Consider the following 18,686-nt stretch of genomic DNA (forward strand, 5'->3'; position numbering starts at 1 on the left):
GAGAGGGAGAGGGGCAGGGGCGAGGGAGAGGGAGAGGGGCAGGGGCGAGGGAGAGGGAGAGGGGCAGGGGCGAGGGAGAGGGGCAGGGGCGAGGGAGAGGGGCAGGGGCGAGGGAGAGGGGCAGGGGCGAGGGAGAGGGGCAGGGGCGAGGGAGAGGGGCAGGGGCGAGGGAGAGGGGCAGGGGCGAGGGAGAGGGGCAGGGGCGAGGGAGAGGGGCAGGGGCGAGGGAGAGGGGCAGGGGCGAGGGAGAGGGGCAGGGGCGAGGGAGAGGGGCAGGGGCGAGGGAGAGGGGCAGGGGCGAGGGAGAGGGGCAGGGGCGAGGGAGAGGGGCAGGGGCGAGGGAGAGGGGCAGGGGCGAGGGAGAGAGGCAGGGGCGAGGGAGAGAGGCAGGGGCGAGGGAGAGAGGCAGGGGCGAGGGAGAGAGGCAGGGGCGAGGGAGAGAGGCAGGGGCGAGGGAGAGAGGCAGGGGCGAGGGAGAGAGGCAGGGGCGAGGGAGAGAGGCAGGGGCGAGGGAGAGAGGCAGGGGCGAGGGAGAGAGGCAGGGGCGAGGGAGAGAGGCAGGGGCGAGGGAGAGAGGCAGGGGCGAGGGAGAGAGGCAGGGGCGAGGGAGAGAGGCAGGGGCGAGGGAGAGAGGCAGGGGCGAGGGAGAGAGGCAGGGGCGAGGGAGAGAGGCAGGGGCGAGGGAGAGAGGCAGGGGCGAGGGAGAGAGGCAGGGGCGAGGGAGAGAGGCAGGGGCGAGGGAGAGGAAAAATCAGATACATAGGACCACAGATGATCCACAGTTTGTGCCCGAGACACCCAACATAACTGTCTCCATGAAGGATCACATGCTGCTGGTAAAGCTCTTTTACAAAAACGGTGAGTGTGTGCCAGTAGCCCAGCAGAAGTTTCTGACATTGAAGGATATGAAAAAAGGCATTCGTCTAATGTCTGCTAAAGGCCTGGAGGAAATGATTACAAAATTTGAAACAACAAGTTCCTGTTAAGTGCAATGTGGCAGAGAGAGGAAAGCAGTTGATCCAACATCTGTTAAAGATGCTGCCACAGCACTGCAGGAGGGACTGAGCAGTGATGTGTGAACATGCAGTGAATGGGAAATTCCAAACAAGGAAATGCCTGTGAGCATGGTGCATTAAATCATATGAACCATCCTGCATTGCTATTTACATACAAAATCACCCACATTCAAGAGGTGCTCCCTGCTGACCTGCCAGCAAGACAAACGTCTGATCTGGAATTTATTGCTTGCAAGGAAGGAGACACGAAATGGCTGTGGAACGTTCTGTGGACAGACGAAGCCAGTTACCACACCCAAAGGCATGTCAATATGCAGAATTGCAGAGTAAGGGGAACAGAAAATCTGCACGCTCAGCAATAAGTATCAATTCATTCTGTAGAGGTGACTGTGTGGTGGGAGTTGATGGCACCACTTATTTGTATCGCATATTTGCTCGAGGATATCAGTCCTGTGGGTCCTGTTAACTGTATTGTCACTGTAAATGAAATGAGAGCCTTTTGTACACCACTGTAATTATAACTCTTCAATAGCATGGATGTGTGGGTATGTTAATTTTTCTGTATATGGCACTACTCCACAAATTGTGCAGCCAGTGAAGCGGCTGCTGTAGAGGCATTTCAACTTATGATAGAAAACTGGGAACAGCACGCTGAACATGTCTTGCACCAGTTACAGGACAATTACAAACCAGTGTCACTTTGCCTTTATGCAGCTTTTGGCCCCATGACAATTAAACACCAATGTCATTTTGCTTTTGAAGTGGTTTCTGGCTCAGGACAATTAAAAACAAATTTTCCCCATCTGATGTGGTAAGAACTTGCCATGGTGGATACGCTTACCTAGCTAACACTACCACAACTGTTGACTCGAATTCGTGCAGTCGTTCACATCAAACAGTACATATAGTGTAAATCGAACCATAGCCATCATACTGTAATTCATCCTTCATTTGTAGCAGATCCCATTTATGGTAAGACATTTACAATGCCATCTATTTGTAAACTTTGGCTCCCTGGCCCCTACCCTCCAATGAGGTTTCCCCCTACATGAGTAATACGTAGTTCAAATGTGATGTCTTTCTGAACAGTGGTTGTCTTTCTAGTGTTTTCAAACTGGAACTTTAATCGTGGAACGCAGTATGCAAGTAACTGCTTAATTTTTTCTGAGTTACATTTTCAGGATGTATACATGGACAAGCTAAAAAAAATTGCTGGATTTTTCCTGGATTTCTCAGTTAAAAATACACTTTTCTGTGTTAAGAGGGAGAATGTAAAACTTGTCAATCCTTTGAATGGTTAAGGTGTTATATACCAGAGTAGAGCTATCTGGTCCTTTAGAAAGCTGTGTGTGTGTGTGTGTGTGTGTGTGTGTGTGTGTTACAAAAGTATAAATTTGAATTCTATAAAACACAGCACCTTAATTTCTAATTTCCGAAGCATTGAAAGAGAGATTGCGATGTACTTTTAAGTCAATCATAGCTCATGGTACATGATCTCACCAGCAAATCATAGAACACGTGATGTGGTCTGCCAATAGTAACATCACTGTTAAGTAGTGTGAAGACTCAAACAGGAAAAGTTACTGGTTTCAATTAACATACATAGTGCAGCTACAAGAAAAACTGAGCATTCACATATAATACTGCTTGTTTTTTGCGTGGGTTACACTCTAAAGATACATCACACAAAAGTGCCTATAGAATTTTATATAATGATGTAAGTGTCTGGTGTTACAGGCACAAAATTCTTTTAAGTGGCTGGTCCTCTAAGTGTTTAAGTGTTAAATGACAGTCAAACACACTGTGATTTAAGAAATTCATCTAAAATTCTCACACGTAACATAATTCGTTATGCATAAAAGGAAATTTACTTTCAAAGTAACACTTCTCAAACCACCATCATTCACAATACTTTCCTGTGACCTGTTAGAAACAGGTTTGTTTCAGCAGTTGCCCGAGTGTGCCAAGAAACAGGTGTTACTGCCTGTGTGCAGCTAGAATGACATAGGAAACCCATATGTTCGTACATCTATAGCATTAAGAGATCTTACATTACATCATAAAAGAAACAGGTCATAAGGGGTTACTACAAGAGCGTCAGGATTTCATACCCATGGTAAAGTACATAATTTAGCTTGAAGTGCATAATGAAGTTGGCTCCAGTCTGACATTAAGCTTTTGGGGTGTAAATTTTCTTGGTTTACCAGTACTGTATAATTTCCATGTTTGGGTCTTTATAATGGCATAATGCCATATGTGCCAGAATATGAAAATGTGCACTTGAAATTCAGCGAACAGTTGATGTAACCAACAGTGTGGAATGAAACACTTTGTTTCAAATAAACTGAAAAATGAAATCAGAAAACTGAAACTGCACATGCGTGATTTTTCCGCTTGTTGCTACTGGCAATACAGCTAACGGCAACACTTCTTGGAGCCGGAAGCAGAAGGTACTGCTCATACGCAACTCAACTGTGCATGCACACAAGCCCATTGGCAACAGCTAAAATGAACCTAATGTAAACAATTGTGGCATCATGCTCATCGGAAGCAGTTTGTTGTTATGAAGTATTGCACAGTCTTCCTCCTAAAACCTTTGATATACTTTGCTGTTGGTAGACTCTTATGTACGCACTGTGTTTTGTTGTTACAAATGGCGCATTTCCCTTGAAATTTAAGTTTTACTTTGTTTTTTGTCTCTTGTATATGTTTTATTGCTGCAATTTTATTCTGCAGTAGTGAGAAACAGCAATACTCTTCATTAGATCATCAGTTCTTGCCAGTCAAAATTACAAAAATTTAACCGAAAGCTGAAATACTAAAAAATTCCTGACTTTTTTCTGATTTTCTCACGGACAAAAAAATTTCCCAAGTTTTTCCCGGATTCCCCAGCGGTCCCATGGCATGTGCACCCTTATTTTTCTAACCCTCTTAATTCAGCATATAATATCCAGGGTACTGATTGCAACAGCATTAACAGTTCGCGTGGAAAGTTTTCAGTAATTAGTCAATAACTGTGACTCATTTAAACCACATGCACTTGAAAATTCTGTTTCCAAAAATGTATAATTTTACTAGACAAAGACAATTATGACCAAGATATCATCAAGGCTTTCACAAACAGAAATTATCCTCACCAAATTTTACAGAAACAGTTCTGCTGGGCCTTCTCTTGCCAGTCACATACCATGCCCCATACACCCACCGTCCAACCACAGAGGAATGACCCCCACAAAACTTACTATAAACCTGGAATGGAACCACTCAATCACATCCTCTGCTGAGGTTTTGACTACATCTCCTAGTGCCCTGAAATGAGAAATATTCTAATCATCCCTCCTGCAGTTTTATTACTCTGCTGCCTGCCCAATCTACAGTATCCTTGACCATACCCATTCAATTCCTCTTCCCAACCTCTTTCTCCATAGCTCATATCCAGATATAGAGTGAGGTGTGGATTTGTCCCATACATGCTCACACTACATAAAACTCTAGTCCTGTCTTAGCCATTCCTTACCCAATGGGATGCAGGAACACTGCTGAAGGCATCCATGAGGTCTACCAATTTAGCTACAATCACAATGTGGCTTTCAATGTGTACATGACCATTTACCAGCTGTCTGCATGATTGGCCACTGCTAAATTGTGTCCAAGACACTGCTGGACCCCTAGTTGTCAATAAGGCCATGCAATATGGTGTGCTTTACATCAAAGACTGTGCCATCGAGATTCTTCCCACCAACACCGGTTTCTGTGAATTGCACAGGTGTTGTTGTTGTTGTGGTGGTCTTCAGTCCTGAGACTGGTTTGATGCAGCTCTCCATGCTACTCTATCCTGTGCAAGCTTCTTCATCTCCCAGTACCTACTGCAGCCTACATCCTTCTGAATCTGCTTAGTGTAGTCATCTCTTGGTCTCCCCCTACAGTTTTCACCCTCCTCACTGCCCTCCAATACTAAACTGGTGATCCCTTGATGCCTCAGAACATGTCCTACCAACTGATCCCTTCTTCTGGTCAAGTTGTGCCACAAACTTCTCTACTCCCCAATCCTATTCAATACTTCCTCATTAGTTATGCGATCTACCCATTTAATCTTCAGCATTCTTCTGTAGCACCACATTTCGAAAGCTTCTATTCTCTTCTTGTCCAAACTATTTATCGTCCATGTTTCACTTCCATACATGGCTACACTCCATACAAATACTTTCAGAAATGACTTCCTGACACTTAAATCTATACTTGATGTTAACAAATTTCTCTTCTTCAGAAACACTTTCCTTGCCATTGCAGTCTACATTTTATATCCTCTCTACTTCGACCATCATCAGTTATTTTGCTCCCCAAATAGCAAAACTCATTTACTACTAAGTGTCTCATTTCCTAATCTAATTCCCTCAGCATCACCCGACTTAATTTGACTATATTCCATTATCCTCGTTTTGCTTTTGTTGATGTTGATCTTATATCCTTCTTTCAAGATGCTATCCATTCCATTCAACTGCTCTTCCAAGTCCATTGCTATCTTTGACAGAATTACAATGTCATCGGCGAACCTCAAAGTTTTTATTTCTCCTCCATGGATTTTAATACCTACTCCGAACTTTTCTTTTGTTTCCTTTGTTGCTTGCTCAATATACAGATTGAATAACATCGGGGAGAGGCTACAACCCTGTCTCACTCCCTTCCCAGCCACTGCTTCCCTTTCATGTCCCTCAACTCTTATAACTGCCATGTGGTTTCTGTACAAATTGTAAATAGCCTTTTGCTCCCTGTATTTTACCCCTGCCACCTTTAGAATTTGAAAGAGAGTATTCCAATCAACATTGTCAAAAGCTTTCTGTAAGTCTACAAAGGCTAGAAATGTTGGTTTGCCTTGCCTTAATTTTTCTTCTAAGATAAGTCTTACGGTCAGTATTGCCTCACATGTTCCAGTATTTCTACGGAATCCAAACTGATCTTCTCCGAGGTTGGCTTCTACTAGTTTTTCCATTCGTCTGTAAAGAATTCGTGTTAGTATTTTGCAGCTGTGACGTATTAAACTGATAATTCGGAAATTTTCACATCTGTCAACACCTGCTTTCTTTGGGATTGGAATTATTATATTCTTCTAGAAGTCCGGGGGTATTTCGCCTGTTTCATACATCTTGCTCACCAGATGGTAGAGTTTTGTCAGGACTGGCTCTCCCAAGGCCATCAGTAGTTCCAATGGAATGTTGTCTACTCCGGGGGCCTTGTTTCGACTCAGGTCTTTCAGTGCTCTGCCAAACTCTTCACGCAGGATCTTATCTCCCATTTCATCTGCATCTATATCCTCTTCCATTTCCATAATATTGTCCTCAAATACATCGCCCTTGTATAGACCCTCTATATACTCCTTCCAACTTTCTGCTTTCCCTTCTTTGCTTAGAACTGGGTTTCCATCTGAGCTCTTGATGTTCATACAAGTGGTTCTCAGTTAGGAACACTAAAATACATTCTTCATTCTTCTAACCCCATGTCTCAACAGACTTTCTGCCACCCCCACCCACTACCCTTGCCCTCCCTGGCCCATGTCACTACTGTTCCCAAACTATCAACCCCAGCCGGGTCTCAGCACATGAAGCCAACAGTGGACGTTATCCAACAGCTTGACAATATTCAACAGTTTTCTTTCAAATGCACTTGTCTGCTGCTCAATACCACCTCTGTGTGGTTAGTAGCTGTGTACCCAATTCATACTAACATTAGTAAACGAAATATTCTAAAAACAGAAACGGATTTTCTGAAAAATACTTGGTGGGCTTTGCTAAATCCTGGGGATAAAAGAGCATGTCCGAAATTCCGTTCACGAGAGTAGAACCCAGTATTCACACAATTTGAAGAATATATAAACAACAGTTAAACAAAATAATTTGATAGACATATGGGTACATGTGTTAACTATCACTCTTAAATACCATATTGTAAACAAATACGTAATTGCTATCTAATTTGATAATTTGTAAAATCAGTCTTCTCCTAGTTTTTAAATATGCACCATGAACACTGCTTCACTCAGTCACAACCAAGTTTCAGTCATGTACGTGTCAGTCAACCCACATGAAGTTACATTTGAGCACAGTCAACTGTACATAGCTAAACACTGATTACATAATGTTCATACAGGCAGCTTGTTTTAGCAAGGGTCTCTGAAATTATTCATCATATTACTATAAATCGCCACTTGTTTGTTTAGACTCCTTGGTGTCTGTAGCTTAATCACCTTTTTGTGATAGTTAAGGAGTTTATTACCCAAAAGTTGATCATCATCATCATCATCATCATTAAGGACAGTGATAAGTATAAAATGAAAAGAAACTTTAATGGTGTTGATATGAATTATTTAAAAATTGCTTAAAGCACCTAATAGTCATTAGCTAGACGAAGTAAAAGAAGAATTATGAAACATCAAGAAAGGTTAGTAACCTTACTAAGTTGTCAGTGAGGACAATCCCCTGTTCATTTACATCATACAAAACAACTCTCTGTGTAACCTACCTTGTCATCTTCATCCTGTTTTTTATCTGGTATTTTTTCAACTTTGACAGTCTTCTTGCAAATATCCTCTTCATTGGAAGTGTTTCCTTTATTTTTTTCCTCTACCTGTTTCACAACCTGAATGTTTTCAGACTGTTTCTCTGGGCCAGTAGCTGGCTCTTCTTTACGAGATCGCCCACGATCTATTCTACCTCGTAATTCCTTCTCTTTGGTATGTTCCTCCTTACGAACCAGTGCTCTAGAACTATCTCTATCTTCAATTTTAACTTTTTCTTCTGTTTTTATCTTTTCTTCCAGTCTTTTCTCTTCCAGTTTTATTTGCTTATCCTTTTCATATTGCTTTACTTGTTGTTTCTTCTCTTCCTGCTTTGTTTTATCTTCGACTTTTACTTTCTCTTCATTCTTCACCTTTGATTTCTCAGTCTTCTTCTCTTCTTTAGTCAAGTCAATCTGCATAATTAAAATAAAAAACCAAGTTTAAGAAAATCTTTGACCCTAGAACAACATAAAAGCACATACTGAACATTAACCTCCAATGTACAGCAAACACAAATCGAACACTGAGTGAACACTTATTCCATCTGAAAACTTCCTGTTAGCAGCCCACATACATATGGTCTCCCAGCACTTTAACGCTACACCCATCTTGAAGTTTCCAAAAAACCTCACTCACCATCAAACTATCAAGTTAATCCTCACCCACAACTTCCTTACCTTAGGGTCAGACCTACAAACAAACCAGAAAGCTTTGGAAATCAAACTGACAGCATCCTATGCCAACCTCCTCAAGGGTTTTTTCTGGATGGCTTGCTCCTCTGTTGTTCTGCCCTACAAAGCTCCAACATCAAAAAATATAAGCTGACCCTAACCCCTACACTGATCACCCAGTATTACCATGACCTACAGTGTCTCAGAAGGGACCTACACCAGAGCTATGTTTCTCAAGGTAAGTCCAGAAATGTCATCATCTCATCCTGAAATTCTCCCCACACTACCTACTTCCAGTTTTTGTCTGCCTCCTAATATATGCAACTCTGTTGTCAAATTTTTGTATTACCATCCTTATCCAACAGTTCCTTTCCCTGCAACTGTTTCTCCTGTAAGACTTGTCCCACGCATTCACTATCTAGCACTTATTTCAGATATACTGCAAGAAAATTTTACAACTTCTCAACATATGCATTAGCTCATTTAGTTACTGCATGGGCTAATGAAGGGATGATCAAAATCAAAACTTATGGATTTCAGAATCTTCAGAATCTATTTTGGGTTATTCTACATCACAGATAATCTTATTTCTTCTTAAATCAGTTGCCAACTTCTAGAGAAACTGGGTTATAAAGGCATAATACTGTCACATTTTATATGTGAATATATAAAAAATAATGGAATTTCCTGGATGGAGAAAAACAAAATAAGTGAAAGGCAACCACTCACCTATAGAGGACTGGTGCACAGTACACATGCAACAGAGAAGAGTCAATACTAGCTTTCAAACTCTCGCTCTTTTATAGTAAGAGTATTCATAACCACACAGACATTCATGCATGTATACGCACGCACGAACACACCACGTGTGTGTGTGTGTGTGTGTGTGTGTGTGTGTGTGTGTGTGTGTGTGTGTGTGTGTGTGTGTGTGCACTGACTAGAGAAAAAACTCTGAAGCTAATGTTAACCATTTTCTATTACATGTCTTAGTACGTCAAGTGCAAGTTCTGTACAGGTAAGTGGTTGCCTTCCCCTTATTTTACATATATCTCAAAATGATAGGCATTGGTACATGAAATGCCTTTCCTTCACTTGCTGCTGGAACAAGGTCCAGAAGTAAACAAGGCCACATTTTGAAATCATTGTGCATGACAACTGGAAAGTATATCTTTGGAAATAATTATTTGGACAGGTTTCATATAGCAAATTTAGAATTAAAATGATAACTGATGAAAAAGGTGCAATGGTTAACAGCACAATTACTATCACGACCTTTACATGGTTTATATATCTGTGACAGCAAAATTCTCCCCCCCCCCCCCCCACCCACCCAAATCCAAATTAGAAAGTTACAGAAATAGTCAAAAACACAAGGCATGGTGGAAAAATAAGTGTACTGTGACCCCAATTGTTTTTTTTTTTTTTTTTTTTTTTTTGTAGTTGGCAACACTTGACAGGTAGAGGGGGGGGGGGATCACCTGACCAGAGTGAGCATCACAGTAACATGGTGGTACATAAACTCATGTTGCAGTATCAAGTTGCATGAAAGATGTCGTATGAAATTCCGCCAAATGTAGGCCACGTGCTGTGATCCATTTCCTATTCCTGAAAGGAAGAAATGTGTTTAAGTGATGTAGGGAGTTTAGTGGTGCAGCACAAATGATCATGACGAACAAAGGAGTGGAAGACCTCCCATTTTTACTGATCAGTGGGGTGCAAAACATTGAGGAAGACTGAACTAGCAGTCGATGAAAGTTTTGCAATATTTCCACAACTCTCCAGAACTCCCTTATACATAGCACTAACAGAAACACTGGGATACCACCAACTGTGCGCAAGACCTCAAACAGGTGACAGATGAGCACAAGAAAAATTGGGGTCAACAGACCTGTGAGTTTCTTGGGCAACTTGAACTGGAAGGTCAGGATTATCTGAGCTCTACTATGACTGGAGATGAAACACCCGCTCATTACATGTCTAAGACAAAAAGACATTCGTCACAGTGGGGTCACACCTATTCCTTACCTGCCAAAAAATTCAAAACCACCATTTCGGGCAAAAATCATGGCCTCAATGTTCTAGGACTGAAATGGCATAATTTTTGTCAAATTTATGCCTGAACAATACTGTGAGACCCTAAGAAACTCTCCCGGAGCATTCAAAACGAAAGGAAGGGAATGCTGACAAGAGGAATGTGTTTGTTGTACAACAAAGCCCATCCTCACAGAGTCTTAGCCACCAATGCACTATTGGACACATTTGGTTGCTAAGTTTTGAACCCCCACTCCCCTTTGGTATTCCCCTTCTTCTCACCTCCCTGACGGCACACAAGAATTTAAATTTTCAATCAACGAGCAGAAGCACAAAGATATTCTGAAGGGGGGAGGGGGGGAAGGAGCTGGCAGCAGAGTTCATCGAGGAGGGCATAAAGAAGTTCATGCCAAGGCTCACCACATGCAATGAATGGGATAGCAATTACGTGGAAAAATAGGCAACAAGTGCATCAGCAATACCTTGATTTTTTTTTTTCAAATACACTTTTTCTAAAAAACCTATCTGAACGTGTCTCTACTATTGTAAGCACGTAAATGTTAAATACCCCACCCCTTCAAATCTCAAATTGGGAGAAACTCGTACAATGGCACGAGTATCCGTATGCAGTTTAAACAATGATCTGTATTGCGATCACCTGAAGCAAGTTGACAATTCGAAGAAACAAGAGAAAACGATTCTTACCGTACTAAGCATTGTGGATCTTGAGCACAAATTACAAGAACTTCAGTAACTTTTTGATAAAATGTTTGCTCCTGCCCCTCCCCCACTTACTATTTAGCAACAATGTTATCAACTACTTTAAGGAATATAAATAAGCAATCCACGTAAAATATCAAAGACGAGTTTCATTTGAAAAATAACTGTACATATATTTATGGTTAAACAATGTCTGTGTATTGTAACTACAGGAAGTATTAACTTTCAGACCAAAGAGAAATTAAAACTGATGAAGTAGGGAAGTTTGAACATTTCACCTTTTCTTTGACTTTTTCTTTTTTTATTTCTTTTGTCCTGGTAGACTGCTGTTCTGGTGGTTTCTTCTCATCCACTGAAGATGGTTTTGGTTGCTCCTTTTCACTCACTGTAGTCACAGCCAGCTGCTTTGATGTGACTTCTATGGATTTCTCACTAACTGCAGGTGGCTTTTCCTGTAAAAATTATCCTTCAAAAATTGGATCTGAAGCTTCCCTTGCCATTTAGCTATACAATTAGGGAATCAACAATTCTGTGACAATTTTGAAACTGTTATGGACGTAGGAGGATAAATGTAAAGATATGACTAGTTTTGAGATTTTCAAAACTGTAGTATTATACAAAAAATACTTCTCATTTCTTAATTACATAGCAAATGAACTTCAAATACTCCATAGGAATCATGTGCATTACTATAATGAAAGTCATAATTACAGCAGATTCAAAGAGGATGTCAATAGAACAGCAAATCATACCTTCACATGGTGGTGTGTTCACACTACATAAATCATCAAAATGAAGCTGGTTTGAACATAGCATAAGCACTAAAGAAGTACCAATAACGGTAGCTGAATTTATTAATGAGTAATGTAAATTAATAACTTGTTCTTGAAAATGGTCATATGGTAATCTGCCGGGGTGTCACCTGTCGAAGTATGCAGGGACATGGTGGGGACGAGACAGTGAGCTGCAAGGTGCAGCATCAAGAAGCTGTGCTGTTGGAGGGGGAGCAAAGGGTAGAGTAGAGGAGTAGAGAATGGGAAAGAACTATCCAGGTGCACTGGCAAGAGTACTATGCAGGTGCACTGCAAGATAAGAGGAAGGTGACAGGCAGGTGGGTTACAGGGACTGGTGAAAGTTGAGCCCAGAGAGATTACTAGAACGGAAGATATGTTATAGGGAGAGTTTCCACATGCAAAATTTAGGAAATATAGTGTAGGTGTGTAGAATCCAGATGGCAACAACAATATGAAAGTGATGAACTGCTACTCACACATTAGAAAACAGATAAAAAATATTCTGAAGCACAAGGGACTAACAGTGCTACTTTTTTGTGATGAATGCTAAACAAAAGAAAGCGTCCTCTGTTTCATGTGACAAAGTGCAAAATATGAATATTACTGTATGTTGAAAAAAAGCTACAGCTTTAGTAATGGAAACATCACCAACTTTGTTACATAAAGAATTATATAACATGACAGAAGTATGGGAACATAACTTTAACTGCACATTCTAGATAACTTGGACATCTTTTGTCTGTGAGCAATGTTCTACCACTGTAATGTATTTCCAGTCCATCCATGACGGAGCTTCCACAGTACTGAATTATCAGATGCTATCTGATTCAGATTTGGAAACAAAAAGTGACTTAACTCATATTAAGAGTAGCAAGCGAAACTGCTGTAGTGTGGGTACATATACACTATGTGATCAAAAGTATCTGGACACCCCCAAAAACATGTTTTTCATATTAGGTGGATTGTGCTGCCACCTACTGTCAGATACTCCATATCAATGACCTCAGTAGTCATAAGACATTGCAAGAGAGCAGAATGGGGCGCTCAGTAGAACTCGGGGACTTCAAACATGGTCAAGTGATTTTTGGTGTCACTTGTGTCATACATCGGTAGGCGAGATATGCACACTCCTAAACATCGCTAGGTCGACTATTTCCGATTTGTTAGTGAAGTGGAAACGAAGGAACATGTACAGCACAAAAGAGTACAGGTCGACCTCATCTGTTGACTGACAGACCGCTGACAGTTGAAGAGGCTCATAATGTGTAAGAGACAGACAGCTATCCAGACCATCACAAAGGAATTCCAAACTGCATCACGATCCACTGCAATTACTATGACAGTTAGGAGAGAAGTGAGAAAACTTGGATTTATGGTCGAGCGGCTGCTCATAAGCCACGCATCATGCTGATAAATGCCAAACGATGCGTCACTTGGTGTAAGGAGTGTAAACATTGGTTGACTGAACAGTGGAGTGACGAATCACAGAATACAATGTGATGATCCGATGGCAGGGTGTGAGTATTGTGAATGCCTGGTGAACGTCAGCTGCCAGTGTGTGTAGTGCCAACCCCTTGTTGTTTTGCAAGGTAATATCACAGCACAGGCCAAAACTGATGTTTTAAGCACATTTTTGCTTCCCACTGTTGAAGAGCAATTTGGGGATGGTGATTGCACCTTTCAACATGATCGAGCACTTGTTCATAATGCACGGGCTGTGGCAGAATGGTTACACGACAATACCATCCCTGTAATGGACTGGCCTGCACAGAGTCCTGACCTGAATCCTACAGAAAACTTTTGGGATGTTCTGGAATGTCGACTTTGTGCCAGGCCTCACCGACTGACATCGATACCTCTCCTCAGTGCAGCACTCCTTGAAGAATATGCTGCCATTCCCCAAGAAACCTTCCATCACCTGACTGAATGTATGCCTGCGAGAGTGGAAGCTGTCATCACGGCTAAGTGTGGGCCAACACCATATTGAATTCCAGCATTACTGATGGAGAGCGCCATGAACTTTTAAGTCATTTTCAGACAACTGTCCAAATACTTTTGATCACATAGTATATAGTCCCTGACACAATGGGTTGTACTTGGAGGCTTCCCTGAGAGATGGATCTGTTCCGTTAGCAGGCAGGAGCACTTTTTCCAGTAACCATTTGCAGAGGTTGTGCTAACTGAGCACTCGTACACGGAATTACCCATTTGTATAAATGATGGCAACAATTGCAAAAAGGAAAACATTTACAGCATTTCTTGGCTTCAGGTGATAGGACAGAATGGAGATGATCTAAGTAATAGTGAAGGCAGCATTTCCATCAGATATAATTTGTACTAAGGACACCAACTAGTACAGAACAGAGATAAAGTGGTATTTTCGATTTACAGGGATGGATAGATGTGGTTGCTTTTCATTGTTCTCTTCTTAACTACAATGTCGGTCTACGAAAAACCTGTCATCATTTAAAAGGAACTGCCCAGACAAGAATTATTTTCACTGAGTATAATATCAATGGAAAGGGCTGAAATGCAATTTGGTAACTCAAACAGCAATTTAAAAAATGCATGAAAGTAATTACTTAAATGCCTTGACACGGGCAAGATGCTAATGTCAGCAATAGCCTCATAAATTACTCTACATATTCTAGATAATGTTCTAATTAGATTTTTAGACACACTACAAACATTTATCAAAAAATGACCAACGTACCTGCCAAAAGGTGATTAATAATGGAAAAATATCAGGAAGAACAACCAAACTATAGTGTTATCAAAACATGAGCTACTGCTTCTCATACTTTGTATTACAAAAAGGTTGTATGGCAAGAGGTGACACTAAGAATACAATACTTAATGTTGGTGATGGAACTCTTCCTCGAATCAACTGACTTTATGAAATTAAGCAACATAATTAGACAATATGTAATCAAAAGAAAGTGAAGCTGTTACTTGCTTGAAGTTACGAGGTATTTATGTGCCGTAAAGTTCACAGGTAACCACGGGAACCGAAAAATCTGCTTGTTGTTGACAGTAATAATGAAGTGACGTAATTCAGAGAGATTAGGAAATTCTTATATTAGCCATTAATCAAAATTTACTAATCAGGCTCAAGTCAACCTAATTCCAAAGCAACGAAGATAACTCACCTTTTCTTTATCTTTCTCCTTTTCCTTTCCCTTCTCTTTTGATTTGTCCTTTTCTTTTGTTTTTTCCTTATCTTTCCCCTTTTCCTTTACTTTATCCTTTTCCTTCTCTTTTTCCTTTTCCTTTTCCTTTTCTTTATCTTTTTCCTTCTCTTTCTCTTTCTCTTTCTCTTTCTCTTTTTCCTTTTCCTTCTCTTTCTCCTTCTCTTTGTCCTTCTCTTTTTCTTTTTCCTTTTCCTTATCTTTTTCTTTGTCCTTTTCTTTCAAAGTGTTGACCGGAGTTGCACGATCTCTATCCCTTATGAGGCTACGACCTCCACGATGGCGAGCCCTGTTCCCCCTCGGGTGATTAACCATAGTGCAACCTAACTTTCGATAGAAATCTTCAAAGCTATGTAAGAATCTGTTGGCAAAAATGGTGATGATCAGCTTACATAGAAATGATCTTCTGCATTCATAAAAAACAGAGAATACATTTAGTTCTAATGTTTACCTTTTATATGCAACTTTAACCAGGTTCGTATTACCACTAACATCACCAAACCCCAACTTGTGAGTGATTGTCTTCCACTGATTATGATTTGTGACACGATTATATCCACCAAGTTTGTCAACAACCTGCAATGAGCAGCATAAAAAAATGATGTAAGTGCCTCTGTTCCTACTCACTTTGGTCTGCACAAAACAAAGAAGCTTCACAAAAATATCTCCTAGCACATTGCAAGTCCTTATTATCAAGTCATTTTAAATACAGTTACAGTACCGTTATATAAATGCTGGTCTGTGAAGTGATTCACGGCCCCAGAAACTCATATTTTGCAATAAATCTAAATCTGCTTAAGCAAAATCATAAAAACTAATAATTGAGGCAAAAAAATTGCGGTAAAAACTAACTGCAGTAAGATAGCAGTTGCGAAAAACAGGATATCTTAATTTACAATAAAGTTAGAGAAACACAACAACAAATTATAAGCATTCTGCTGGCCGAGTAAAGAACTGAAGCAGATTAAGGTACTTAGTACCAGGATGAAAGTAGGGTAGTGGTAGCGGTGGTGGTGATAGCAGAAGTAGTTCCCCACCCCCCTGGAACAAACAGCGATGACAGGTGTTGAGAAATGAAAATACTGCACGCAAATCTTTTATTGAAAAAGAGATGGGACAAAAACATGAATTATAAAGTAAATATCAGCATAATTTGTACAACAAACATATTTAACTGAAATTTTCAGAAACATGCGGAATGTTGTTAGTCTGACTTTACACTGCCACTAATCTTCACAAATTTAGTTATTTGGGTGTCCCCACTTACTTCATATTTTAGCACATGTAAAATACCTTGAAAAGTTTATAAAGGTCAACATCTCTTCCAGAAATAACAGGCCCTTTATTAATGGGAGTGCCACGATCATCCATAAATTTGTACAGCTGGGCCACAAAATGGTCCTTTTCTTCCCGTGGTTCATCATCCGAGCCCTAAAACGATATATTTATTACGGAAAATGATGAAGCTGATTATTATTACTATGACAATATTGTAGAGGCAATATCATAACCATTAATTAACATTACTTCTTGAAGGTTACTCACGTCACTGTCAATTCCGTCACTATTTGCACTGCTTTCATCCAGACCAAACAACAGGTCACGGTCCCAGTGAGGTGGCAATTCCTCTTTGTCAAGAAACTGTAAAGCCTTTTCAACCGCTGAAAGGAAACATGCCACAAAATATTAACAGTTTAGCATGACTATATTTTCTATATTATTATGCAATGCAAAAGCAGGCTCCACTTTTGGCAGAGCAGAACAAACAAACAATATTACCATAGGAAGTACAGTTAATAATTTCATGTACAACAAATCAACATATTATGGCATATTCTCTAATACTGCTGTTTACATACCAGTCTTTAGGGTATTATTATCAACCTTCCCTCCTATCTCCCTGGTGAATTCAGTGGCCTCCTTTTTTGGAACTGTAAAACTAAATAAATTTCCAAATCAACATTTCCAACCATGAAAGAGGATACAACAGACAACAAAAATAAGACTGATAAGAAAGTGGAACACAGCAATTTGGTGTAACTGCTTTATACACAAAAAATTACAGCATACGAACAGTTACTGTGTTAACTACCTTTAGATGTTTACTAAAATTTATTTTATGAACTGTTCTCACAGTACCTCGAAGTGGACAATTTCTAATTTAAGTGTAAGATGTTAATGTAGTTACTGAGGTAATATTTATTTTAGTAAGACCACAAATCTGATTGTACAATCTTCAATATATCACAAGCATTGTACAGATTACACAATATATGTGAAGTACCATTATCTGTTAACACTAAACACAAATCTGAAGTAAACAAAACCACTGACACCATACAATGGAGGACAACATTTTGAAGAAACCAATACGTATAAATTCTATATTACGACAAAAGCCACAAATATCTTGTGCATTAATAAAAATTATTGCATGTGTCAGTGACATCCTGATATGTAAGAGGAGCTGAACTGACCGCAGCAGAAAGGAATGCTGACAGTCATTTACATGGAATGCTTCAGCTAGTTATGCGTATCATAGTTCTACATCGTACTACAGGGATCTCAAGAAACTAGATTATATCTGATATAACAAATGAAGCACAGACCTGCATGTAACATTTCTGATGGCAATTAGCACTTATGTAGTAAATGAATAAAAAATTGAAGCACCACTCATTCCAAAATAATGAAAGTAAAAAGCTTTACACTGTGACAATTAAGAAATAAAAACAAACACAAATGGATTTTACATATTAATGTGGAATTTAATTTCTCTTGCAGTTAAGGTACTTGAGAAATAGTCTATAAGTAACATATAGATCTTGCAAAATTTCATAATTTCAGAGAGGTAAAATTAGGATTTTTTTCAGGTATTTAGAACTCAACAGTCATTCCTCCATTAGGACAGCCCTACTACACCAACCGAGTTCGCACACTTCAAATTCACTACCTTCCATATTTCAGTAGTTTGAAAGCACAACATAATTTTGAAACTGATTTTTGAAAATCTATAAATATTACTAGAGAATTAAAATTTCAGGAAGACTACTCACTATCTGCCATCCTTGAATGATCGCACTAAATATTCATCACGGACACGGATGCGTACTGTATCTTGGGCAGTTGGTGCCACTACAAGACCTGGAAACCAATTATCTTTCTGTTTCTTTTTGTCTCCAAGCTCTACACAAACAACTTTTCCAATATCAGCTTCTTTCTCCTCCTTCTTCTTTCCCTTGCGCTGACTCTCTTCATCTTCATCACTGCTGTCATCCCTGCAAAACAATTGTAAGGACTGCCATATTTTCTTGCAACTGCAGTAGAAGCCACACAACATAAGAAATTATTTGCAATCAAATGTACATATCACCATTACAGTTTCACCTGCAAGTAAAACTTTGTTGGTAAACTCGTACTCTTGTGACAGTAACAAGTAATAGTAAAAAGAGAATGTGAGACATCCAAGGGTCAATTAACAAAAATACATCATAATCAAAGTAAGTAAACACCCCCCCCCACACACACACACACCTACTGTCTCACATGACAATTATTTTACATGGTAAATGGATTGGAGTCCTAATCTGGGTCGGAATGCAAATTTCAGCTTCTTACAGTGACTTTAACAACTTGGAATCTAAATTACAAGTATAATAATTCATAGAATATAAATTAACAAGTATTTTCTGTTTCTATTATTGTTTTTAGTT

At 39.9% G+C, this 18,686-nt stretch overlaps 1 protein-coding gene across 1 annotated transcript in view; it reads right to left on the reverse strand.

The window, feature by feature from the left end:
• Positions 1 to 18,686, reverse strand: part of LOC126338648 (AT-rich interactive domain-containing protein 4B-like) — a 129,491-nt gene that overhangs the window by 54,468 nt on the left and 56,337 nt on the right. Inside the window, exons 6-13 of the mRNA XM_050001571.1 lie at positions 18,030 to 18,251; positions 16,833 to 16,912; positions 16,519 to 16,634; positions 16,267 to 16,404; positions 15,425 to 15,549; positions 14,935 to 15,334; positions 11,270 to 11,443; positions 7,533 to 7,982 (exon numbers count right to left, since the gene is read on the reverse strand). Coding sequence (XP_049857528.1) covers positions 7,533 to 7,982; positions 11,270 to 11,443; positions 14,935 to 15,334; positions 15,425 to 15,549; positions 16,267 to 16,404; positions 16,519 to 16,634; positions 16,833 to 16,912; positions 18,030 to 18,251 — 1,705 coding nt within the window. The remainder of the gene's footprint in view (positions 1 to 7,532; positions 7,983 to 11,269; positions 11,444 to 14,934; positions 15,335 to 15,424; positions 15,550 to 16,266; positions 16,405 to 16,518; positions 16,635 to 16,832; positions 16,913 to 18,029; positions 18,252 to 18,686) is intronic.

The sequence above is a fragment of the Schistocerca gregaria genome, chromosome 1, assembly GCF_023897955.1.
Source record: "Schistocerca gregaria isolate iqSchGreg1 chromosome 1, iqSchGreg1.2, whole genome shotgun sequence".
Lineage (NCBI taxonomy): Eukaryota > Metazoa > Arthropoda > Insecta > Orthoptera > Acrididae > Schistocerca > Schistocerca gregaria.